The following is a 26,049-nucleotide window of genomic DNA, read 5'->3' on the forward strand; positions in this document are numbered from 1 at the left end:
ACGGCGCATGCAAGTGTATCTAATTAAGTGACAAAGTGTGCTGTGTCCAGTGACAACTAGTAGGTTCTCGCCAAGCTTACTGCGCTTTTTTTTTTGCTTGACACAGGTGTACTGCGGCGAAAGTGGCTTAAGCGTTGCGTACTCGATGGATCAAGGCCAGAAAATTTTATACACGCTGTCATTTGTTATTATTGTTTTCTTTTCGCGGTGGCATTAGCGTTCTTTTACGGGTGATTTATGGCCGCGCCCATTCAGAAGGATTGCTCAAAGTTCGAGTATCCCGTGCAAATGTTTGTGCACTTTTTCACATGACACAAACGTACTGTGGTGAAAGTGACTTTAGTGTTCCGCACGCGATAGATCAGGTTCACGAAATTTTAGAACCGTTGTCATTTGTTATCATTATAGGCATTCGTTTTGCTGCTTCCGTTCACAATAACAAGTTTATCTGCGGCTGATATCAATACTGGCATATGTCAAAACATTGGAATCTTTCACGCATACGCGTCTTCAATAGCGATTCACAAAACGGCGAGCACATATTGAGATTCGCGAGAGAAGCTGTCGTCAAGGGAGCTCGAGCGTTGGCAAATCGAAGTCTTCATGGGGTGGGCTCAGTTCCTTCTGAGGGCATTAACAGCGCCTGTTCTGTGGACCAGACCACAGAATGAACCCTTGCAATTTGTGACAGAAAACCGTCGTCAAGAGAGGTGGGCTGCTTGGGCTACAGAACATTTCCGCACAGCCCACAGCGCGCAAGTTTATTGTGTGGACCACAGAATAAAGCTGCACTCTATTCTGTGGTCTGGTCCACAGAATAAAGCTGCACTCTATTCTGTGGTCTGGACCACAGAATAGTGTAAAGCGAAATTAGAAAGCGAGCGCACGGTGCGATCCTTGCTTTCATTTACACGTCACATAAACACTCATAAAACGGTACCTCAGTTTTTGTCAACATTAATTGCAAACAAAAGAAAAAATCTTTTTAAAACAATGTATTTTGTAGCTCTTGCTTAACAAATATATTGGAAAAATAAAGAAGGTTGCAGCCACGATGTAGCCATATGAAGCCACAATATAGCCAAGGTGTCCGCAGTTTCGATTCCCGAAAATGTGGTAGTGGCGGTGTTTACTGAAGTGCTTGAATATTGCTGCGATCCTGTCGCTCGTCTTCATTGTGCACAATGGTGTTAGATACTTTCAACCTAAATGTTGGAGTGCTCGGACATGTAGACAGCGGAAAGACGTCACTGGCGAGATCCTTAAGCACGACAGCAAGCACGGCATGCTTCGACAAGAACCCTCAGAGTCAATCGCGCGGGATCACACTCGACCTCGGTTTTTCGTCTTTTCAAGTGGAAGCGCCCGAGCACTTACAAAGCCATTGCCGACATCTCCACTTCACGCTCGTCGACTGCCCTGGGCACGCTTCGCTCATACGTACAATTATTGGCGGTAAATTATTCCCATCTGTTGGTCAAACCGCACGTAACAATATGCTTGGGGCACTGTCCTCGACATCAGGGCTGAATAGCAGATATTGATTTTACATGTACTAAACTGTATCAGCAGCTGCTAAACACTCTACACATTTTACAAATAAAATTGTTGCAAAAAAAAAAGCGAACAGTCAAGAGCACGTAAGCAAAACAAAGCGCGAATGTTTTATCTTTCTAACAGACATATAAAAGATAACCAACGAAAGTGTTCAAGATAGAATACTAGGCAAAAAGGATTACTCAGCCGAGTAATAAATACCCAACTTACAAATGTAACTGAATAGAGTACAAAATACTAGGTAGCATATTTCGATACTTGCAGAACACCAAGCATTACGCAAGCCGTACAGCTCTGCATCATTAAAATGCTTAATTTTTCCGATAAAGTAAAGGGCCAAATTGCCAAAAACTTTTGTCCAATGCCAAATTTTCGTTAAACAGCCTGCTCCTGTTCTTTTGAATGTCATCTCTGCCAGTGCACAGCAGTGTTGTGCTTGAGAGTAAGCTCTGAAAGGCCTGGGTACTTCGATATCACGTCCCACTGCCGTACTTAAGGAAGGCGCGTAGTTCTTGCAGTGCTGCACTTCCAATGATTGTGGACAGAAGTGTCATAATCCTGTACTGTACCTTGTTGTACAGTTAGCCGCAGATCATACCTCACTGTCTCGCCCAATGTGATCCAAAACAGCTGCATACCTATTTTTGGTATGCCGATTTTTTGAGAAATATCACAAAATAGGTGCACTATCATATCATGATAATGATTTGCAAAAACCCATGCCATACCAAGCCACGTTACTGTATCTCATGATTCAAGTACTTAATACAGCAATACATCTCTGCACCTGCAACTAGTCAACTCTGGCTGAAGTGTTTTGAGGAGTATCTCTAAGTGAGCACACATTTACTCCTTGCTAACAAGAAGTATTTAAGATACACTGTATGGTATTTCAGATATATACAAGTCTTCTTTCAACAGGGCAAGCCCCTTTGTCATGATGCATTCTACTCCTGGGTGCTAAATCTGAAATAGTCCATAGAATCAAGTGTTATGATTGATTGATTGAATCCCTTGATCGAAAGAGTGCGCTGGGACACTCACTGTAGGAAGGAGGAAAAAAAAAGCATTCACTTCTAGCCGCGAGGTGGAATACCTTGATGTCACCTAATCTGATGGCCTAAACTTCCTTGGCATTTTTTGTCATATGCAAACTCATTCTACGGTTGCGTGATTCTTTAATCTTGTTATTTTTGTAGTCTGTGTACATATCTTTCTGCGCTTTTGATTAAACTTCAGTTGCTAGTAGCGCGTTGTCCTGTTCCCTTCGTTTCTCTGTGTTGTGGTTTTTTTCACGCATTCTACAAATATGAGTCACAGTTGTGACTTCTCACTAGGTTAGCACCCCTATGTCACGTGCATCATTCTGGAGTGGAATATTTAATCAATTAATTGTTGCTTGGATGCGTGCTAGGGCTTCTTCTAACATTTTATAGGGTGTAGACCTTTATTTAATGCAAGATAATGAGAAGTCAAGGACATATCAGTACTTCTTTAGAATGTTAATTGTGTTTAGGCTTTGTCATGTCCTTTATGCACTTCTGCTTTATACAGTTATTCAATTCACATGCACTTCCTGAGGTAGCAGGAGGTGCTGCAGCTTGTTATTGACATAGAGTGGAGTTTTGCACCACCAGCACAGTGATCTCCAGGTTACTTCCGCCAGTGGAAGCTGTTAATGATGCTCTGATGTAGCCCTTGTGACATCGCGTTAGCAGATTTGGGCTTGTCTCACATACCACAAAATCCCGAGCAAGCGGCCCCCTACGGTGACGGATAATCGGACAAGATTTGGAGGGGCGGGCCCTTGCTTGGTCGCGGACCCAAATTCAAGATGGCGGCGGAACAGCCTCTAAGAAGAGGGCACACATGTGCTTCTAACGAAATGTTTTATTCAGTACACATGCATTTACTGTTTTTACTTATCCAGGGGGGAATCCTTGTGTGAAATTTCATCTGTTATGACAAGGGATCAAGACCAACAGCTTGTGACAACTTGGAATACAACTCTGAGTGCAGCTCTAAAAGTACCAAGAAACCGTGCACATACCTAAAGACTCTCAGAGCTTGAGTTCCTATGAACCGCTGCTACAGAACTCTGTTGCAGAGAATAGGTTGGGGGAAAAAATGGCGGGAGGGAAAGGGGGATGGGGCACTTGCTCGGTCATTGGCGTATATTTCAAATGTCCTGGAAAAGGGAGCTGGGCGCTTGCTCAGGATATTACAGTAGTGTTCCACAGTTGTTTGCCACAGTCTTTCTAAACTTTGGCTTGTTCACATATTCTTTTATTTATAAAATCATAAGCTTGTGTACATTCTTACTTTCATATTTCTTGTTGTTTAGTAGCTTCTGCAGGACCACAAGTGGTGCAGTATTTTTTTAAATGGAAGTTATCACCATCATTGCTTAAGTACAGTATCATGGTACTCAAAGATAATAACTTCTTAGGGACAACATTTCATGAGTGTTTCATGTAAATGCAGCAAATTGAGCCCTCCTTGAAAATGAATATTAGTATTTAGGTGTGACAAATTCTTAACCATAATGAGTTTCAGAGTTTCAGAAATAAACTGCCACCAAGTATCTGAAGTCCCTGCTCATTATGACCTTCTTTTTGAACACCACTGGTATGTCCTTTTTTTTTTTTTGAAGCAGCTATTCATTTGTTAGTGGGGCTAGATTTGAACCAGTAACTCCAATAGCACTCTTTTACATCCACTTTCTGAACAGTACATGTTTGCCATCTGTTTCCAGGAGCCCAAATCATTGACTTGATGATGTTGGTGATAGATGTGACCAAGGGTATACAAACACAAACAGCTGAGTGCCTTGTCTTGGGTGAAATAACCTGTGACCACATGCTCTTGGTTCTCAACAAGATTGACCTGCTTCCAGAAGCTGATAGAGACAAGCAAATTGACAAGGTTGTACTTCCTTTCTTACACCCTGCTTCTTTGACAAGAAATTTGTTGTTTGTCTCAGATACATGCCATCAAATACCACCTCTGGATGAACATTAAAAGCAAGTTAGTTGTATAAGTCTTTGTTCTTATACACTATAGCAATGGTACACCTAGTAAACTGTGGTCTTTATGATACTTTAAAGCAGCCGTGCAATACTTTTGTAGTTAAACTTCAAAGCACTGATCATTATATTGTTTACATCTCATAACTATACAAGATTTTTTATAACATCTGAGCTCTTTGTAATCGTGCCAGGTCACAATCGTGCATTTTGTGTGTAATGCAGTACGCCCAGTTCATTATTATACAATCTTTATTCACAACGACAGAAATAAATATGTGATATGAATGCAGAACAACAAAAAATGAGCAATAAACAATGACTGCAACTTCAGTGCTAAAAAAATTTGTATCAAAACTTAAAGAAAAGAAACGTTTGTAAACGGAATACGCTTGTAAAAGAATATAACAAGTGTCATGCACACGATTGAAGTTCTCAATTTTTTGTGTATTTATTTATTTATTCATTCTTTCATTTATTTATTTATTTATTTGGTACCTACTGTCAGCCTTAGCATCAGACCTATGGGCAGGAGTGGGCATAATGCACAAAAATATGCACATCAAGTTCGAAGTTTCAGTGGAACCTGCCAGTTGCAATGAGCCCAATCAATGCATCCAAAAATGCTGAAAATGTTCTTTTCCAATTCGCATGCAAAATTCTTGCTTTCCTTTAACATTAGGGCTATGTAATTCCACAGATTTGTTCTAGTGTATTCTCTTGTGTGTTTTTGCACAGGTGGGAAATCAATATTCTGGAATGACTGCATGCATTTTTTTGTGTGTGTTTGGAATGTGCTGGAGGGAAAAGGATTGTTATTAGACAATAAATTCTGCATAAGCAAGCTGTTCTGTAATTCCTTCCAGTTCAGAAAGTCATCATTTCTAGTGATCCAAGCAGCAGTGTGCTGTTTTTCGTCTGGCTTGAAAATGTGTTTATATGAAGCACTGACTACTGTATTACAATACGTGGCTCAAAATACGAAGAATCTGTGTACCCCCATGTCTCAATGCACTGTGCTAGATGACTATGGAAGATACTAAAGTATAAATCTTAGCAGCGCTAGGAGAAAGTAATTGCGTGCCTGGTATAACACAAAGCAAGAGTTCCTTAGCTTGGTGCAGATGTTTTTGATGTGTTCTTTGTAATGTACTAATGTGTCTAATGTAATCCCACTATATTTTTGTTGCAAGCCTAGATATTTTTGTTATTGTGCATATTCAGGCTGGTGGGCCTAACCAGTGGGATGTCCTATATTTTGAAAAATCATTTAATAGGTTTATGTTACATTATGTACTGGACTCCAATATTTTTTTTTTAACATTTCAAGTAAACACGCACATCGAGTTCAGAGAGTTGTCACGATCAACAGTGCCAAATGCGGCAGTGCTATGTGCCACGGGTGCTCCACAAAATAAAAAAACAATGCTGTGCTCCTATACGGGCCTGTCAGTCAGTACCCACAGCTTTGGTTGTGACATCGCCAGGAGAACCTGGTCATGTCAGCGGCAGAAAGAACCTGTTTGTCTGCCTGCAGGTACGCGTGCTCCCTGCTTATCCTCCTTGTATGGCAAGGAGGAACACTCGGCCAAGAGGAGAGACGAGCCAACGAACGGAGCATAGTGAATGAAAAAGCGAGACGAGCGAGGGTCGCATTTTGATTATCAAACTCGTGTAGCTACGCTACTACGGCACCATTTTGACAAATTTTCGTGGCCACGTGTTCATTGTAGACTCGTGCATAACTGCAACACCACAACTAAGTTTCGTCCTCCCGGTGGTTTAGGGGCCCTTTAACCATATCTAAGTTCATACTAATTCACTTAAGAGAATGTGGCAAGACATATTTCTTTTCTGCACAAATTTTTCTAATGCATTTTATATGAGTAATGCTATAAAGAGTTAGTATTTGCTTTTTACCACCTTCTTACCACACAGGAAACTGCAGCTCCCATTAGCAATGGTAGGGCTCCACACAAAAAGAAATCAGTGAATTTATGCTTCCATTGAGCTGTTGTACTCTTGTATATGGGTCATTCCATGCCAAATTACCCAGCGCATTTCCGACCATCACAAGTATGGCTGAAAAAATTTCCACGTTTTTCTTGAAGTTCAAAACTCATTCTGCTCGTTTATTTCTGTTGCCAAAAATTTTCCCGCCTGTTTGTGAGAGTCTGTAGTTTGGCGCCGACTGAGCTAAAGGGCATCAAACAACAATTTTTTTCAAAGGGCGTTTATGCGATGCACTCAATAAAATGGTATTTCCGGCAAGCTAAAGAAGTGGTGTAACTGTAAAAATAATGACTTATTTATGTATATTGATTCTTCGAGGGCTTTTCGCATGAGCAAAATTGAATAGAGTTGCAAAGTTTGATATTTTTTTCTAGGAACAAGGCAAGCTCAAAGGGTAGAAATTAATTATATACTGGAAGCCTGTTCGACATACTACAAAAGAAAAATAATTTAATCGCTGAAGGTGTAGCAAATTGTCTGAAAAAAAATTGCGAATTTCACTTTTTTTTAGAAAAGCTCTGTATTCATCGTCAAAAAACTTGCCTTGGTGGTCGGACTAAAAATATGCAGGATACTTCATTTGAAAGCTCTATGTATTAGCTGAACATATACAAAGTTACGAAAGGGTATTATTTTTTTAACTTGAGAAATATTTTTTTGAAATTTTGTATCTCCACCAGCTTTTCGCCGACGTAACTCAAGCGGCATGAAGCACTCGCAAAGGCAATCGTCAGCCCATGCCCACTGACCTGGGATGCAGACGTCAAGCATGGTGCTGTCTATAAAGCAACCCCATTTCCTTTTCCATTACTTTATGCTAAGCTGCTAAGCATGAAGGCACTGGCTTTCTGGTTGTGAAGCTTGCATTCTTATGAGGGCAGTATGGAAAAATACTCGTGTACTGAGATTTAGGTGCATATTGAGGAACCCCAGATGATCAAAGTTAATCCAGAACCCTGCACAACATTTTTCATAGCCCAGGCATTGATTTGAGACATAAACCATGTCATTCAATCAATCAAATCAGTAGGTCAGTGGGTCGTTCAAATGGTATAAAAGAGTTGCAGAGTTGCCTTGGTACTTGTGTCACCATACACAATTTAGGCTAAATAATAGTGCACTAATAATGCTAAAATAACATCAGAATGTTTGTAAAATTGTATCAAAATATTTTTGGTTGCATTATAATATCAATTAGCTTTGCTTATGAATGAAATGTCTTTTATGCTCCATCTGCTGCCTCACACTAGTTCATAATTGCATGTAAATTCATTACACATTATAAATAAATGTATACTGTATTTACTCGAATCTAGGCCGGCCCCGATTCTAAGCCGACCCCCGAAATTCGCAGGGCCAGAAAAAAAAAATCATTGTACTCGTATCTAAGCTAACCCCCCACTTTTGCACATCGTTTTTTCGAAAAAAACATCGACTTAGATTTGAATAAATATGGTATGTTATATATAAATAAGGATGCATTTGTAAGTATGCTGCCCATTAGACCTTAGCCATGGCATTTTCTCACTGAAGCTGCAATAATAGGCTTCTTTTCCATCCCAGTCTATTTATCTGCCATGCCCATTGGTAAAATCTGGTAATAAGCAGAGTAATGGCCAGATACAGGGCAATAAGCAGGTGATTAAAGTAGAACAAGAACGTCATTGTATTTTCCAGCCCAAGGTAATTTTTTTCACTTCAGCTTCAAGTAAATAGGTACCATTAGTAAATTGGTTGGTAACTATATCAGATCATTTGACGGGCTGTTTTTGTTTTTTGTTTTTGTTTTTCCAGATGACAAAAAGGTTAAAGAAGACTTTGGAAAAGACCAAATTTGCCGATGCAGCTGTTGTACCTGTGGCTGCAAATCCTGGGGGAGCCGAAGTAAGCAATCTACTGAGTGTTACGCCTTGATCTATTTGTACGAATATGTGCTTATGGAGGCTACATGCAGCTAAGTGCATGTTGCAGTACCGTAGACATACAACTATGAAAAAGATGGCACCCCGAATTACTCTTGGCTTGAGCATAATTAGTCCATATAGGCACAGCTTTCGTAACAATACACAAAGTTGTACAAAACAGTATCTTGTCTAGTTCTGTATCACGTACTGTAAAAGCGAGAAAGCCAATGGCAACATTAGATGATACAGCCAGATCTCAACACAATAAATGTTGATAAAATAAACTATCATACCAAATTAAAGATTTGGCTGTCCATGCTTTATGTTAATGAACATTATACTTTTATAATGAAACAGCAAATGTAAGGTCTGGCATAGCCAAGGTAATAGTAGAGCTAACTTGGAAGACGACCTAACCAAAGTAAGTTATCAGTTTGCCTGATCATGCTTTATGTTAATGGGCATTCTACTATACCTCATAAGAATAGAAAATGCAAATTCTGGAACACTGCGGATATTAGCAGGGATAGTTTGGAAGGTAGCATGTATATTGCTTGCACACATCGCATGCCTATGTGCACATGCATGCAGCTTGCTAAAATGAAAACAGCTGGCAAGGGAAAGTGCCACATAGGAAAATATGGCATAGGCTTAAAGACAGCTCACTTCACAAACCTGTATGCAAAGTCTAAATAATTTAGGCTGGCAAGTCAGTGAGGTGAACATGATCATTCAGTGGAGTGGGGCAATTGCTCCACAAACACACGTACAGATGTAGTGAATCCACATGACAAAAGTAGTCTCATATGAAAAATAATATGACTGGTTAGAAGTCAGTGCACTGCACAAACAAGTGCTGTCTAGAAGTACAATAAATAAAGTGGTGATTCTCACACATGCATAGGTTGGTAAATTTAATTGTATTTTTTCCTTATAGCTCACTCTGACTCAGACACACCAAAATTCTTCTCTGCTGAATTCACTTGAACTCAAGCTCACCGAAATTCTATTCATCTGGGCTCCCTCATACTCAAACTCATAGGTCATTCCGAGCCTGAGTGAGCCTGAGTGAGTTGGCTCATGAGTGAGTTTGCCGATCTATGCACCTATGTATATATGTTTCTTTACAAGGTTTCAGTGTGGGCTTGGTTGACAGCCTCTTGCTTTGTTTTTTTTATTCACTGCGAGATATTGCGTGAATGCAGTATCACAACAGATAGCCAAAGGGCACAGGGCCACAGTATTGTTTTCTGTGCCTCAGAAGCTTAAATATTTAGGCAGTGCCATAAATGATAACCAGAAGGACAATGCAACATGTACAATGCAACTCAGAGAGTTATTTGTACAGTGTTCTGCAGAGGTCCCCATTTCATGCAGTAGAGAATACGTCAGCTAAACCGTATGCTGTGTTAATGAGCGAAATTGTGAATGTAAGTATGCACATCAGCAATTATGGGGAGCAGGGAACCTAGTGGGCATCGCAAGAGATGCACAAGCGCACCACTTTTCAGTGAAATTGAGTTGGTTCTAAGTTGGGGGAACAAAAATGTTTGATAGATAAGATTGCATACCTCTCGTCTCTGTGTGTTTTTCCAGTAGCATGCTAGTGGATGCTAGTGGATAAGAAAGTATGAAGAGCCACCAACTAGCCCACCCTTTCATAACACACTTGAGTCCAAGTCCTTTCCTTCTCTTTTTGTGCTATGTGGAAATAGGCTGGCCTGGAGGTGCTTCAGCAGTTTGAGTGTACTACTAAAATATGCTGACACCATCTGGTGGGAAGGCCACAAGAATGGCACATCATTTTCAATCATAACGGATGCACGCCCTTATCAGTGCTCGTTTAGACCATTGTGTCCAGCCAAGCTCTGTCTGTGGTCATGCGTGTTGCAAGGAGTGCAAGCGTTCCTGTATGCCAGCATGCCCGGGGCCAGTCAAGTCAGGAATTTGAAACACATTCCTCAGGACGACCTGTCAATCCACTAACGTGAACTTGGACCATTTATTAATTAAGATTGCTTCCTGTACCAAATTCGCTCATTTACCTAACATCACCTCTGCCAGATGGGAGGCGGCAATACGCAGCCCGTCCTTGGCAGAACAACTCTGGGCTGTCCACCAAGCCCGCGAGGCGGCTGAGGGGCTCGGCCTCTCGGTCCCCACGGGGGAGCGGCCCGCGACACATTGATCTGTGTTTTGGAGGACCAAATAAAAGTTTATCCAATCCAATCCTGTACTTGCTAGTCTGTGTATTATGGCACAATGGTTGGCATGCCTCCATAGAAGCTACACTGCATGCTTATTAGTGTTGATAATTCTCTGCATGGCTTGTGCACCTTCATTTGTATCATTGAAACTTGTGCAGACTGTTGAGCAAGCATCTGCGCTGGGATTGACTGGATTAGTAGAAGCTCTATGTCATGCTGCCAGATTGCCTGAACGACAGGACAAGGGGCCCCTTGTTTTGTCTGTGGATCACTGCTTCTTAGTCAAGGGTCAGGGCACAGTACTCACAGGCACCATTCTGCAGGGCTCAGTTAGCATCAATGATGTAAGTGTTTAGTCACCCATTTGTCTCTTTGTCACTGAAAAAATGTGCATGCTCAGAAAGCAGTAGTAAAGAAGAGCTTCTGCAGTACAATTTACTTACTATGGCTCTGCATGTTTGAATAGGAGACCATTGTGATATTGCACATCTGATGAAGATGCTGATGCATTACTTGCTGCAAAGAATTCAGCATGTTTTTTTGCAGTTGTTGCACATTGAAGTACTTGGCCATGTGCTGCTTTGCTGAAATGAAACACAAACACAAGAAAGTGAATTCAAGGGCACTTTTCCTATATTGTGGTACATATGTCTAATTAATTCTCAGGTGCTCAGTTTCCAGGCTATAGCATACTTAGTGCTCTGTTACAACACAGTTGCACATTGAATGTTCAAGTAATTAAAAGTAAGCAATGTTCTAGTACTCTGCATCTTTCTGTCCACATTTCATTCTTGCATGATATTACTGCTGTTATTTCACTGTGTTTTACTGCTGCTGATATTACTGCTGTTATTTCAAGTGGTTGGTGCTTGTATGGGCATTTCATGAGCCACACCACAAGAATTCTGCATTTCGCCACTTCAGGACACAATGTTCAAAGACTAGTGAGAGAGAAACGACAAGACGCTTACCAGACTTAATACGGCAGTAACCAATCATTCGCATTGTACACAAGTGTCACACTTAAGGGGCCCTGTAACACGTCTCATGGAAGGTGCAGAAAGTATGTTATTAAAGGGCATTTCATGAACACTTTCCAGTCAAACATTTTTTAATGTACTTTGTATAAAAAAATGCTTTTTAGTGGTTGAGTTCTGCTTGTGTGACACCTTAGTGTCTTTCACCTTCTTGTTGTCATCCCTACAGCATTCAGAGCTGTACTACTGCTGTAACTTTGTTAATGCAAACAAAGGACAAGAAAAAAGGGAAATGACAAAGATAAGCTGTCCTTCTCATTTTCCTTCTGTCTCACCTTTTGCTTTTACACTAGGAAATTGCATCACGGAATGCCAATTGCCTCTAGTAGAAACCACCCTCCTAAATGTAAATAAATGAATAGGTCAAAAGATTTGGTTTAAAAAGTACTAATAGACAACCCAGAGTCATAAAAAGAAGTCAAAAACAGATGGCAAGTTTCATGTGAAGCATAAAAACAAGAATGGCCATGGAGGTTTAAAAATGCGGCAAAAAAAAATAATTCAGAACGGGCAATTTGTACAGTAACACAAAGGGCAGCAATACCTTGCTATTTGAGGTCCGAGCTGGCTGCCCGAGGATGAAAGCATGCCAGGATAACTGTTTGAGACAAGATGAGGCTTGTGTCTTCTAAAGCAAAAGGCCAGAAATGATTCGACATATCATAATGAAATGTTAAGCTATTCATCCAGCAATATGCGTAAGATATATCCACTCTCCACAAGCACTGGTATGCTAAGCAGGTTGATGCATTGATGGGTCAGCACTGAAGATAAGTAGGAGACATTTAATGTATTGGTAGAAACAAGCAAGGAAGAGATTAATGAAAACCATTGTTGTTGGTATAGACAAAATGCTAAAAGGTTATGTATGTACAATACTTACGGAGTGAAACACGAAAATTCAGGGCTAAGTAATGCATGTACTTTCATTTCCAGCATCTACAGGTCGTGTCATATCAGCATAATTTTGACTAGAACACTTACATCAGAGCCAACGTTACCTTCAGCAGCTAGATTTGCAGCGACATGACATGGTTATCACAAACGATTGCTCATAGCAGTCGTTATACTAAAAAAAAACGTCACATTTCAATCCGTGAGTACAGTATATACATAACACCTCATTAGCTCATTAGTTCAGGCAAAGTGACTATGTAGTTGTCACTGCCTTGTTTCGAAGGAGATGCCGATATAGACAATAATTTAATGCATTTTCATCAATAATCGCCGTCATAAGATGCGTTCATTTCTTCTGGCAAGCGCATTGCTTAGTCATGATGTCTAACAAAAATTATCAAATAACCATTGCGCTTAGAAAGTACTATAAGAATATCTGTGATAAGTGGTGGGAATTCTAGCAGGTTGAAGGAAAGAGCTCTCAGAATTTAAAGTACAACTGTGCGTCCCCTGCTCAGGTGTCCCTTACAGTGACGTCTAATGGCTAAGCAGGTTTATTTATCACATTTAAAAAGTGTTGCAGGATCTCACCAAAGCAATGTCTACTATGCTCCTTGACATTTTGATGTATCTCACAGGAACACACACCTTCTCTTCTATTTAGCTTCTTTTACGATGTCATTCGTGTGTCTGCTGTGAAAGGCTTCTCCTTATTTTGTTTTGATATTGTTGCAAGTTCGAGGTTTATTTCTAAATAAAGCTCTGGTCACCTGTCTAATGCAGTGTATATTATTGATGCTCAACATGTATTTGTTTAATTACAGGTGGTTGAGATTCCATCCTTGAAAGTGACCAAGAAGGTCAAAAGCATCCAAATGTTTCGCAAGCCAGTGAACAAGGCCATACAGGTAAGTATTATGAGCACATTGCACATCACCAGTGCTTTGTGTGACCTTTGAACACTGTCTAATGAAAAAGAACATTGAATTAACTAACATCAGCTTGATGGAAGTTAACTACACATACTAATTTGAGTGACTGCAAACTTCATGAAATCTTATGTAATCAAGAGGTAGTTTTCATACTGGAAAACTTCAGCATACTATGTACACTTTACATGTATATACGAGTATAATGAAAAATGTAGACCTGAGGATTAGCACTAATGGTGGCATCTCGGGACTCACTGTTTAACGAAAATGTATGAATACTTTCTTACAAAGATCAGATGTTCACAGCATGGATGCATGACTTAAAATTTGCAATCAGCTATTGCATACCTGCACTCGTGTACTGGCTGCACATGGCATTTCCATGCGACATGCAAAAGCAGTATGAAAACTCATTTCACTACACTAAGCATTCATGAGCTTGGAATCTTGCTATTGCCATAATGACATGTATTATAACACTCTGATGCTTTGTCAACATAATAAAACAATAAAATTCTTGTTAGTTTGGTTTGAAGCTAAAGCCCTGACAGAGCCATGTAGGTAGCCGGAACGATGCCTGAGTTGGGGGCACGGAGAAAGAAGTATTTGAGGAGGAGAAACTGCTCGGTCCCCGCAGCGCGCGAGGGCGGCGTAATAGCATCACAGAGGAAATGGGGTTTTCACCACAGCACGACAGATGACGCTTCCGGCGTGTTGCCATCGTTTACATGCTCTTCTATGGATGCGACATATAAAAATCGTGATACCACCTCGTACAATGTAAAATGTCTCAGATTTCTGTCTGTGACATCAATTGATAGATGTGACAGATATTTTAGCTGCAGTTGCTAATAGATACTGCCCGAATTTTAGGCCGTGCAGCTCTTGAAACTAGCTGCTAGTTGTGGCCCCTGAGCAGACGATGTCTGCCGCACGCATGGGCCCCTCACTCCTTACTCGCATGTTGTGCGCACACTTGTGTATGTGTCCTTGGGAGGGAAAGTTCCCAATTTGCGCGGGCAAGCTGCCGCGCATTCCTTCGTGATTTGCAGGCTTTCTGTCTCTTTAGCGCGCTTAGTGGCTTCCGCGTTGTGCCAGCGGTGCTGACTTCTCGGTCTCTGCGCGCGCTTTTCCCGCCGCAACAAAAGCATGTAAAAAGAAGTATTGCTCGGTGAACAAAAGAGAGCACTTTTCAGATTTCCACCAGTGCTCCTTTGGGATGGGGCGGAAGTGTGTCGTGCCGAACTGCAACAGTGGGTACGCATCCTACTAGGCAGGCCCGTAGCCAGGAATTTTTTTGGGGTGCGGAAAAGCTTGGCTATTAAAACACCCTCCTCCACAAAAATTTGGGGGTGGGGGCAGACACCTAGCCCCCACCCCCCCTCCGGCTACAGGCCTGCTGCAAGGAGTAGGTACACAATCTTCAAAGTTCCTAGTGACCGATGAGGTTGGAAGCGTGGGCTCGTGCCATACCAAGGAAAGATCGAGAGCTCACGCCTCGTGACTACGTTTGCAAGAAGCACTTCACGGAAAGTAAGTCCCATCATTCGTTGAAAAAACTCACAGGGTCCCTTATGCATTAGACTAAGATGACACGAAGGCAAAAGCCATCTTCTTTTTCTTCACTCGATGTGTCTATCCTGCCCCACCCCCATACAAAAGCTTTCTGCGCCTCACCTGGTTTTGCTCTGCCTCCATGATCGGACCACCAATCACGGAGGCAATGTAAAGCGACGATGTCATGTGATGACGTCACGTCATGTGACATCATTATGGTATTATTTTTTGCATCACTTATGTTGACGCCACCGGCGCGGGACGCCGACGGTCATTTCTTGCGTTTGATGAGGCAGCTAAGGCTTTCGCCTTAAAAATTATACCTAACCTATCAAGTTCACCTTAACAAAAATTTTACATTTCGCGTTCTACAAGATATCTCAATCACATAATTTTCCTCTATGTGAAGGCATTTTTTCCATTAATTTATCGAAAAATATGGAGCGGGCGAGAATGCACAAGAAACACACGCATTTGGGCGTAAAGCGCGAACGGTGAATCGGCGCCGAATGGCCTTAACCCTTTGCGGTCCAAAACCTTTACCCACTTTCCGGCTCTAGCGGTCCGAAACTATTTCGCCAGTTTCTGGCGCCGCGAATAAAAACACAAGCTGTGGAAGAGAAACGCACAGGATATTTATTTTTGCTCCTGCATTCTGCAGGCAACTCTTTTAGTGATATTTGGGCAACGTATGATACCGCTCAAAGCATTCCCCTGTGTGCAGGCCAGGGTTATTACTGCAGGTTTTCACCGCCGCCGTCGTCGTCTTCGTCACTCACTTCTGTCGAATCACTGTCATCACTGTCTGGTGGAGGCACGTAATTCTCTTCCTCACTAAAGTCATCCTCGCTTTCGCTAAAAGCACCGCCGTAAAACGCACGCGGTGAAAACGTGGCCATGCTTCTCAGCGAACCGCGCGCGCGAGTGGGTACGCTCTAGGCCCCGTGCTGATCATAGTGCTGCACCCTAGTGTCAAAAAAGTAAAACCTCAACAAACAAAGCTCACTTATTCCTCAAGAGATGGCCCTTCATGTATACAAAAAATGCGCGCGACTCGCGGTGAGAAAACAGCAAAATTTAAACCACGAACACCCTTGTCGGGCGGGGCCCGACAGCGGACCGCTACGGCCGTGTTGCGTTGTCGGGCGCTGCCCGACAACGGACCGCAAAGGGTTAAGCCGACGAACTTCGTCGGAGAGAGCGACGCATGCGTTTTTCCCTCTCCGCCAGTGGACTCTCACGACAGAGGGAGCATCAGTGCTGTGGCCGATTCTGTTACTTTATTAGGACACCCAAGCGAGTGCAGTTTCGCCTCCTTAAGAATTCTTGCTCCGTGGTTGGGGGCGTTGGAAATTGAAGTAGTGTTGATGACTGATGAGGATCAACTGTTGTTGGGTTACCAGTTCATCTGGTGACTGAGGCAGTATCCTGTCTGCTGTCTGAATCCACTGTGAAATGCTTATTGGGGCGATGGATGGTGTAGTATGGACCATCGTAAAGGCGTTGCAGTGGCTTCCATACCGACCCTGTGGCTTGGCAAGTCGGTGATAATGCCGAGCCACAGTAACAACGAGTATATTTTGTCAAACAGAGGCAGTAACTGACAGTCCAGTTGGCCTGATTCCTTGGCAAACCTAAAAACTAGGGGTGTGCGAATATTCGAAAGGTTCGAATATTCGTCGAATATTACATTCGAAATATTCGTATTCGATTCGAAAATCGTGTATTCGAAAAGTTTCGAATATTCGATAACTTCGAATATTCGAAAATTCGAATATGCGATTCGATTATCATGCATAAAATAACTCGTCTTCCACATTTCTGCTCCGTTCGTATCGCTAAAAACGTTGCCGAGAGGAGCGATAAACATCGCAAGTACACGGAGGCAGGATATCTGCCTGCGACGAGCGCCCCAATACGTATGATTTATTGCTGGTGCATCTCCGACGTGCAGTGCTGTTGGCGATCATGTAACCGTACATTTTCAATATTATGCGGCCGTAACGTGCCGCACTACCACTCGTTCACTATGCGGGACCACTTCTGAAGAAAGACAGTGACCCACGTGACTGGTGGCGGACTGTGGGGACCTTCGATACCCCAGTCTGGCAAAGCTTTGCCCCATGTACGTACCTCCCTATACCAGCCACTTCTGTTCAAGCGAGCGTGCCTTTTCAGCGGCAGGTGGGGGGGGAGTCTCTGTTACAAGGGAGCGCCTGCTGCCTCATCATGTGGAGCAACTCATATTTCTTCATGATAACATGTAGTCATTACTTTCATTGTGCCGTGATATTTGCTTGTGTTGTGATGTGCATTGTGCTAGCCTGGACATTGTGTTTTGGAGATAGCAGTGTATGCTGTGTTGCCAGTCAGGCTGTTAATGTTTTGTTTCTTCAAATAGCTACATGTTAAATAAAATATCGTTACTGTTGAGGCATTTTTCCTCTGATATTCGATATTCGATTCGATATTCGAAGGTGGATATTCGTATTCGATTCGTATTCGAAAAATTTGATATTCGCACACCCCTACTAAAAACCCAAAGATGCCCAGCACTGGTCGCTCGTGCCTTGAGTCTCGTGCGCCCACCTCATTTTCGAGGCGGTAGCTTGTTCCAAGCCAGCCACCGTTTTCCTCCTCTTCATCATCAGTGATGTTACAGCCCCATGGCTATCATACAGGTGCTGTATAAGTGCTGCACAAGAGCATTGCATTTGCCCACCAAAAAAAGAAAAAAAAAAGATGTGTTAGAACCTTACTCTGCAACTCTACAAAATTATTTTAATATTAATGGTAGCATAAGAAGGTATAAAATTCCCCCTCATGATTGAAATTATATCTGAAAAGTGCTGACCTGAAAAAAACTGTGGTACGATTGTCGTTTACTGGTGCCATTAAGCTGCTTGATGTTGCTGATAACCCAAACTGACTCTCTGTGGATGAATTTGTTCGTTTGCAAAGGCAACAATGCTTATTGTTGCCCCTTTACCAGCAGTGGTAGCAATGAGAGTGACACCAACAGATTTAAGCGAATACCATTTTTAAGTGCTGCTGCTTTTAAATTCACTTCTCACATTTTGCAATGAAATGCATGGCATTGGAGCCACTCAGCTGAGACATTGGCTTTGGACTGCGTAATCTGTGTGTGGAGTTTGTTGATACAGTAAAATACCTCTTGAACGAACATTAGTTAAACAAACTATTCAGTTGTATGAACTTTTTTTAAATCCCCCGCTGAAGCGCCATTGGGCCCTATAGCAGCACCGCAGAGGGAACACAGTCAAAATTCAACTTCCACGTTGGCGCTGTGAAGTGTTTCATGTGCGGGTGCCGAACGTGGCTGGTGAATTCGAGCTACAGCCAGTGCATATCTGACCTTGGCTGATCGTCTCTGTTTACGCGCCAAGTACGTGCGTCCCAGCAGCCGTGCCCAAGTTTCGTCACTCACCTCGTCGCTGCTGCTTCGTTCACCTCGCAACGCTTTTGTTTTAAAATATACAAGTTCATATTGTAGACGTGTCTTTATTTGTATATTTACTTGTGAACACGCAAATTATCTCACAAATGATGCCCGCTACGTCTACAAATTGGTGACCACGGACTGTCGAAATTTCGCAACCATTTCCTGACTGCGACAACAATGGGAACCACCGGAGACTCCAGGCAAGCATCCCCCAACCCCGCAGCGACACAAGCAGTCTCCGCTGTCTCTTTTCGGCTTCCAAAATTCTGGCCTGCTGATCCGTCTCTCTGGCTGGTGCATGTAAACGACCAGTTTGTGACGGCCCGGATAACGTCTCAGACCTGAAAATTTTACCACGTGGTGTCTGCTCTTCCACTGGAGTCGGCGAAATCAGAGACCTCATTCTCACCTCACCGGAGACAAACCCCTATGAGACGTTGTTGGCCGAGCTTCTAAAGCACACTTCATCATCAGAAAGACAGTGTTCCAAGAGCTGCTTTCTGCTGAAGAACTAGGCGACTGCAAGCCATCACAGCTTTTGCGCCATCTTCAGCAGCTTCTCGGTGACACGGCCACCTCTTTTGATAAAGTTCTGCTCCAGGAGCTCTTTTTACAGCACCTACCTCCCACTGTCCGCATGGTGCTCGTCGCTGCAGCTGACTTGTCATTAGAAAAGCTCACACAACTTGCCGACTCCGTGATGGAATTCGACTCCCCAGCCATTTCCGCGATCGCGACTGCTTCCACATCAAGTGGGGCATCTCACTCTTCGCCACCAGACCTGCAAGCCCTACGTGACGACTTTTGCAGCCAGATCGAACAGCTATCCGCACAGATAGCTACCCTATCTGCGCGCTCTTGATCCTCATCATGCCGCCTCTCCTCTTCCCACCGGCGCTCCTCATCACGATCTTCACACCCCGGCGAGTGTTGGTATCACCGTACCTTCGGTGCAGACGCCCGAAAGTGCACATCTCCCTGCGCTTTGTCTGAAAATGCCCCGACTCACCACTAGAAACTGTAGCTCAAGTTCACCGGCTGCGTTCAGCACCTGCATTGGAAACACTTCACGGCGTTAACGTGGAAGTTGAACTTTGACTGCGTTCCTTCTGCAGTGCTGCTGTAGACCCAATGCTAATGCGTTTCAGTATAACGAAATTAGTGCTGTGCACATTTCAGTTCTGATATTTTGTGACACCATACAGATATTTTGTGGCACCATCCAATGTCTCTCACGTCATATTAATCAGAAATTGTCTGAAAGAGTGGGTACAGACAGCACTTTGCATTTTGAGGACTGTGTCACCTGTGTCACTTGAAAAAAAGTGAAGTCCTTCGCTGCCCAGCAGAGTGTTGTGCCGGAGAAGGTTTATGAGAGCTTGGACACAGCAACTCAATTCATAACCACTGCAGTCCTAAGTGCACAAGTGCAGCAAAAGATTGCTGCATTGTTCGAAACATGCTAAATAAGCAGAAATTTACATTCTAATAAGCAGCACTGCAAATAAAAGGGTTCAAATTTCATTTCAACTACTGATGTTTCTTTAGCTCCTGATAACAAGTCACAACATAGCTATTTCAGTTCAGCGAACTTTCACTTAAACGAACATTTTCCTGGGGTCCCTTGAAGTTCGTTCAAGTGAAGGTACACAGTACTAATATTTTATTGCATTAATATTATTAATGCATATTTTCTCAGATACCATAGCTCATATGCTTTTAATTGCGCATGTGTGGCTGTTGTGGAAACTCGGCTGTCAGCTGTAAAATCTTCAACATTAAGCGCAATGTTTGAGACTTGTGTGTGCAGGGTGATCGAGTGGGTGTGTGTGTGGGCCAGTTGGAGGCATCACTGCTTGAGCGGGGTCTGGTGTGCAGCCCTGGCCACTTGGGAGCACAACTCTTCCTACTGGCACGGGTGGAGCCTGTGGTTCACTTCAAGGGCCCTTGTCCCTCTGGAAGCCGCTTCCACATGTCAGCTTTGCATGCTACTCTCATGGCTAGGTAGGAAATTATTCTTCTCAGCCACATCTGTGGTAGTCATTAGGATATAAATGTGAAGAAAGTAAAATGGACTGAAAGATAACTTGCCGCCGGCAGGGACCGAACCTGCGACCTTCGAATAACACGTCCGATACTCTACCACTGAGCTACGATGGCGGTCATCCTCCCGTCCACTTTGTGGGTATATATGTGCATTTAAACCTAGGGGTGTTAGTCAGCGCCGATCGCAGCCATGGCGGCAAGTGTAGAACATTCTTTTTCTGCCTGTTGGCGTCACATAGCAAGTGATCTTTTTTTTACGATCTAGCAGATGACCAATAATCCCTCGCATACTTTTTTTACTTCACATTCTTTACTTCACATTTATGTCCTAATGACTACAAATAACATCCCCTATACTTCCCTTGGCATTACTGTCTGTTAGTTCTCATCAACATTGTGTCTAACAAAGAAAAACGAGCCCTTAAAAAAGTCATCTTCTTTACTTCATTCATAGCGAGGGTCTCGTTATGGCAGACTTGATGCCTTCAGGTAGTATGTGAGGGATCATTGGCCAGGTGCCAGATAGTAAAAAAAAAAAAAATCACGTGCTATGTGACACCATGGCTGCGATTGGCACTGTCTAACACTCCTAGGTTTTAATGCACATATATACCCCACAAAGTGGATGGGAGGATGACCGCCATCGTAGCTCAGTGGTAGAGCATCGGACGCGTTATTCGGAGGTCGCAGGTTCGGCCCCTGCCGGTGGGAAGTTATCTTTTCGTCCACTTTACTTTCTTCACATTTATATCCTAATGACTACAAATAACATCCCTTACACTTCCCTTGACATTATTGTCTGTTAGTTCTCATCAACATTACATCTGTGGTAAGTGTGTCTACTTGAAAAATGCAGGTATCATGCCGTTTAAATTTCCATTATTACTTGTTTTCTGCGAGCTCTGTGACATTCATGGATTGCCTGACTGATTAATCGGTTTCAGGGCACATCAGTGCTGAACACAAACAAAGACTTCGGCCTTGTGTGTCCCCTTACCATAGCTGCTCTGGCACAGTTTTTGCTTTACACCGAACATATACATCCAGGTAGGCAGCAAAGAAAAATGTCCATGGAATTTCTTTAGTTTCTTTTATGACCATTCCATCTACTGCTTGTATATCCATGTCAGCAGTGCTCTTGACCTCACCCTAAAAAAGACGAGTGATCATTTTCTGAAAAATTGTACCTAGCACAAAAGTATTAATTTTAACCTTTGATGGGGCCTCTTGAAAGTTGGTTGCTGGGAGCCTCTGCAATTTATTTTCCAGCGGGCTTAAGGAATTTGCCAGCTTAATTTCTTCCAACATCAAGGAAATGGACTTGTCACGTGCACTAAGCTGTCTCATGAGCATTTACTTTCATTCACCACGCCATTTACTGCAACTCCTGACCCATTTCATTTATTGCGTAATATACATGCTTTTGTGTAATTAAAGATTTAGACAAAAGTTGTAAATATGCAAGAAGTGGTTAAAATAAGCAAAGCGTGCGGCATACAGACAGGGATGGGTGGGATAGGCATCCCACTACTCCCTCCATCATGCTTTCCTATTTCTCCCCAAAACAAAGGCCAGAGCAAAATCAAGCTTCTTGTGAAAGAGTTGATGATTAAGCTTAAGATTGCTGTGACAGAAGACACTCGAGAAATGCAAGCTTTGAAGATTTGTGTCCGTTCATACATCTGTTCAGCTGTTTTTACTTCAGTATGGTAACAACAAAACATCTAGTAGTTACTTATTTTGCTTGGTTTTAAAAGCAAATATTTGTTCACATCCGTTTGTCCATAACTAAACGGCACCAAGTTACTCAAAAACTGTGTGTGCATTGCCAGTATCTGTGACAGGTCTTAAACCCTGTAAAAATATCGAATTCTTCCACTCTTCCAACCGTCCCTCTCCTTCCATCTATTCCTGACCGTAGCAAAGATAGCTGGAACTCCTGTGGATTGGTGATTATGTATCTCTGTACAGATGAACTCCCTTGAAGGCTAGACTTGGGGACCTGTGTATATAGTTGAGCGAAGCTGGCTGTTTGCTTTGTGCCTTTGTGTACTGTTGCACAGTTCAGTGGAGAACACTGCAGAAAAATAGCATATAATCCTGTACTATAATTACAAGATGTTAACATTGCTGTACATTCATTGCTGTACATTCTACTATACTCGGCGACAACTTATCTTGACAGTGGAGCGAAGGCTACGGAGGCGGGGCTTCCGCACATTCGGGTTGCTCCGCAAGGAGTACGGCAGCTTGCGGCTGATTTCGGTTTTGCTTCCTCGCATCGTGAACGCGTTTAGAAAAAAACATACACACGAAAAATGTGAATAGGGGAGACATTTCGATTGCTCAGTGTACATTTTAGTGTCATATATTACGAGTATATTTTTCTTGGAGAACTAAACAGCACGTTTGTGGCCGCACATTGACCCGCTACGTCATGAGCGCCATGTTTACTTTGGAAAACGGGTGTGCCGAAAAGTGGGGCTGTCTAAGAAAAGGGAAGACAGGGAAGGCATTCTTGCAAAGTGAACAATAACTGCATTTTACCTACGAGTTCCCACAAGTGTTTGAGTCTCATAATAAATAAAGCAGCATTTATTTCAGCTAGGCAAATGAGAAAGTTATCAGTAAACCTAAGTACTATCTTTTGGCGCAGCAGCAGGCATGCGCTTCGGTTTTGTAGCTTCCACGGTGCTGTCAAGAAAAGTTGTCGCTGAGTATAACAGCCTTGTACATCTTGTTTGCAAGCTCTCTGGGGTAATACAAATAACTGCACTTATTTTGTAAGCAATATGCAGACCAATAATGTGCATGCTGGAAAGTTGCAGCTTCACGGTTATGTTTGCACCTTTCTCATTTTCACAGTATCTCTTGGAATGGAAACTTTTTCTCAATTTTCACAGAATTTGTAAACATAGCGTGTAGTAGTGCCAACTCTCAACCTAACATAGGTAGGCCCTATGGGGCCATTGCAGGGCATCTTTCTTGAGTTGTCCCAAGGGGGCAGCCCTTGAAGAAATTGGACTGCGTTGGGACCCTGAGCTACTCAGTGGCCAGGCTGCTGAAGGCCAAGAGCAGTGGGCCCTGTTGGAGCTGGACCAGCCAGCTCTTCTGGCACCAGACATGCTGCTGATAGGCTCCCGTTTGGACATGGACCCTCAGGGGAAGGCATGCCGGTTGGCTTTCCATGGACGCATCCAACGCTGCTATGTAGACCGGTCAGCTCTCACGGGCCTGCCTGTCTTCAAGGTAGATGCTAGACATAGTGAAAGAGTGGCATTGGTATCACCAGGTTACGGATATTGCCGCAACCTGCATGACGTTACTCTTGCCTTCTGCACAAAAAAGTACTATAGTTGCAGTTTACAGGTTCAAGATGTATACAGTTGACTGTGTAGTAATGATGGAACAGTTATGCTGTACATATTAGTTGTAGGTGGTGCTTGCATATGCATACTATGTGGTCATGTGCATGCATGCTGCACCAAATATCACATAATAGGTTGTGGCACTTGTGGCAGTTATCGTGCTGGCAGGCAAAGATTACATTTTGTGATGCACACAAATGAGCTTGTGGGCATAATTAAAGAGGCAGGCAATGATTTTTAAAAGCCTAGTTTTTTTATGGCACAATGAAAAGCCTATCCTCAGAAGTGTTCATACCTGCATAGGTTACTTCTAAAAGTGCCTGGAAATTGATTAAGTAGAGCTTTTCTGAGCAATCTCTAGAAAAAATATGAGACAACTCCAGCAAAACTGAGATCCCAGTAGCTCACCTTTCATTAAGAAAACAATTAATGGATGGGTGGTACATGAATTTTTACTGTTCCATCCATTTCTGAAAAAAAGCTGCTCCAGTAAGTGTTTGTCGCCATACAGACCTTTTTCAAATGTCTATCTCGAGGCGTTTGTGACGTGGTTTTGACCCTCAAATTGTTTCTGCCAAATGCATTTAGCGGAAGCATAGCCTTTGAGTTCCGCATGTTGATCAGAGAGAACCGTTGCTGGGGCATGTATTTGGACATCACCTAGTACACACCAACTACAAGCCTGCTTCATGGCTTACCCCCACTGTTTTAACACGATAGCGTTAAAGAGCTCGTTTCGCAGAAATTCCGGTGTTGGCGTCGTTGGTTGTGTGCGAAAAATTCGAGATAGATGCAAATGGAAAATTTTTAAAATCTTCAGTTCGAGCGGGAATTAAACCCAGGACTGTGCTCGAAATTGCTTTGGAAAAAAACACTGTGTGAATGTTATGTAGTGCGAGAAATGTCATTAACACATGTAATTTGCTTGGCAGAAGCGTAGAATCACACCAGGCATCAAAACAAGTGTATCGCTCAACGAGTGGTTGGTGCAAAGGCTACCAATTGCAAAGAACACAGGCATAATTAATTATCATTATCAACAACAGCATCAACAACGTGTGCAGCTGCACAGGTGCGCATGTTGGCGTACGGGCACATACTGGGTACCTCGCCAACTTGCAAAAGGAAGAATTATGTCGTAGCGGGCACTTCGCAAGTGTACTTGCAGTAGGCGTTGTAGGATAGCTTGAAAGGGCCAATTTACAGGTGCGCAGACGTTCCTTTCCTTGCGGCATGGTTGAGGTGTCCACCGAAAAGCGAAGGCAGGCTAGCCATTGAGAAGGCAATGCGAACAGGGCCCGATTGTGCTATTGCGTTCTACTCTTGAAGGCGAAGCTCAAGCATCCTCCAAATTTTTTATTCTGTTGATAGACAAGCCAAGCCAACTCATCCAAAATGAAACCATGCTTTTGCATGACACAGTAGTATCATGCACGATTTCTTTGTTTTCTGCTTGGAAACGTCATCGCTCTACCTCTGCCATATAAAATTGCTAATTCTAGATCTCCTGTGAGTGTGCAACCTGCATCTGTACTAACAGGCACCTAATCGTGATTTTTTCATGGATAAAAGCAATCCTCATTGCCATGACAACGAGGACAGTGCTGACTGCACATGAGGGTTGTTTACTACATCGCGTAGAGGCGCCGACACTATTGTTGGCATGTACTACTGGAACACCATGGGATAGGGTATCCTATTTGGTTCATGTCATTGCCACCCAGTGCACCAAACAGTCTTTCGTGACTGGTTGTGAGGCATTAAAATTATAAATTCCCATTTAATGAGGAAAACAGTGTGTCTTTCAGTCAAAACATCTTCATCAGCTGGGAAATCGTGAGTAATGTTACGAACTGTCACTTTAACACAAAGCTTCATTACTACGAGTTTCGCCGCAAAAAAAATGAGCACCTTGAGGCAAGTTCTTAAAAATTTCCTGCCAAATTTCGTTGCACACACTGTTGGGCATTTTTCTTGCTTTCTGTTTTGAGATTTTTAAGAAATCCCAGCGGTTTTGTGATTGTTTTGGAATTGCTCAACCT

The 26,049-nt window shown here is 42.8% G+C and overlaps 1 protein-coding gene and 1 non-coding gene across 3 annotated transcripts in view; one reads left to right on the top strand and one right to left on the bottom strand.

Annotated features, from left to right (window-relative positions):
• The first annotated feature begins 1,104 nt into the window (after nt 1-1,104).
• Nucleotides 1,105-26,049, top strand: part of LOC119405024 (selenocysteine-specific elongation factor) — a 47,812-nt gene continuing 22,867 nt past the window's right edge. The window contains exons 1-7 of one of the 2 annotated variants that reach the window (XM_037671779.2): nt 1,106-1,455; nt 4,313-4,482; nt 8,391-8,480; nt 10,866-11,051; nt 13,466-13,549; nt 20,404-20,597; nt 23,615-23,888. In XM_037671779.2, the coding sequence (XP_037527707.1) occupies nt 1,185-1,455; nt 4,313-4,482; nt 8,391-8,480; nt 10,866-11,051; nt 13,466-13,549; nt 20,404-20,597; nt 23,615-23,888 (1,269 nt within the window). In that variant the 5' untranslated portion in view covers nt 1,106-1,184. Of the gene's footprint in view, nt 1,456-4,312; nt 4,483-8,390; nt 8,481-10,865; nt 11,052-13,465; nt 13,550-20,403; nt 20,598-23,614; nt 23,889-26,049 lie in introns of both variants that reach the window. The other variant, XM_037671787.2, reaches the window with a different exon arrangement.
• Nucleotides 20,682-20,753, bottom strand: Trnat-ugu (transfer RNA threonine (anticodon UGU)). Its single transcript has one exon. It is a non-coding gene; the product is annotated as a tRNA-Thr (tRNA).

This window comes from Rhipicephalus sanguineus, chromosome 1 (assembly GCF_013339695.2).
Source record: "Rhipicephalus sanguineus isolate Rsan-2018 chromosome 1, BIME_Rsan_1.4, whole genome shotgun sequence".
Lineage (NCBI taxonomy): Eukaryota > Metazoa > Arthropoda > Arachnida > Ixodida > Ixodidae > Rhipicephalus > Rhipicephalus sanguineus.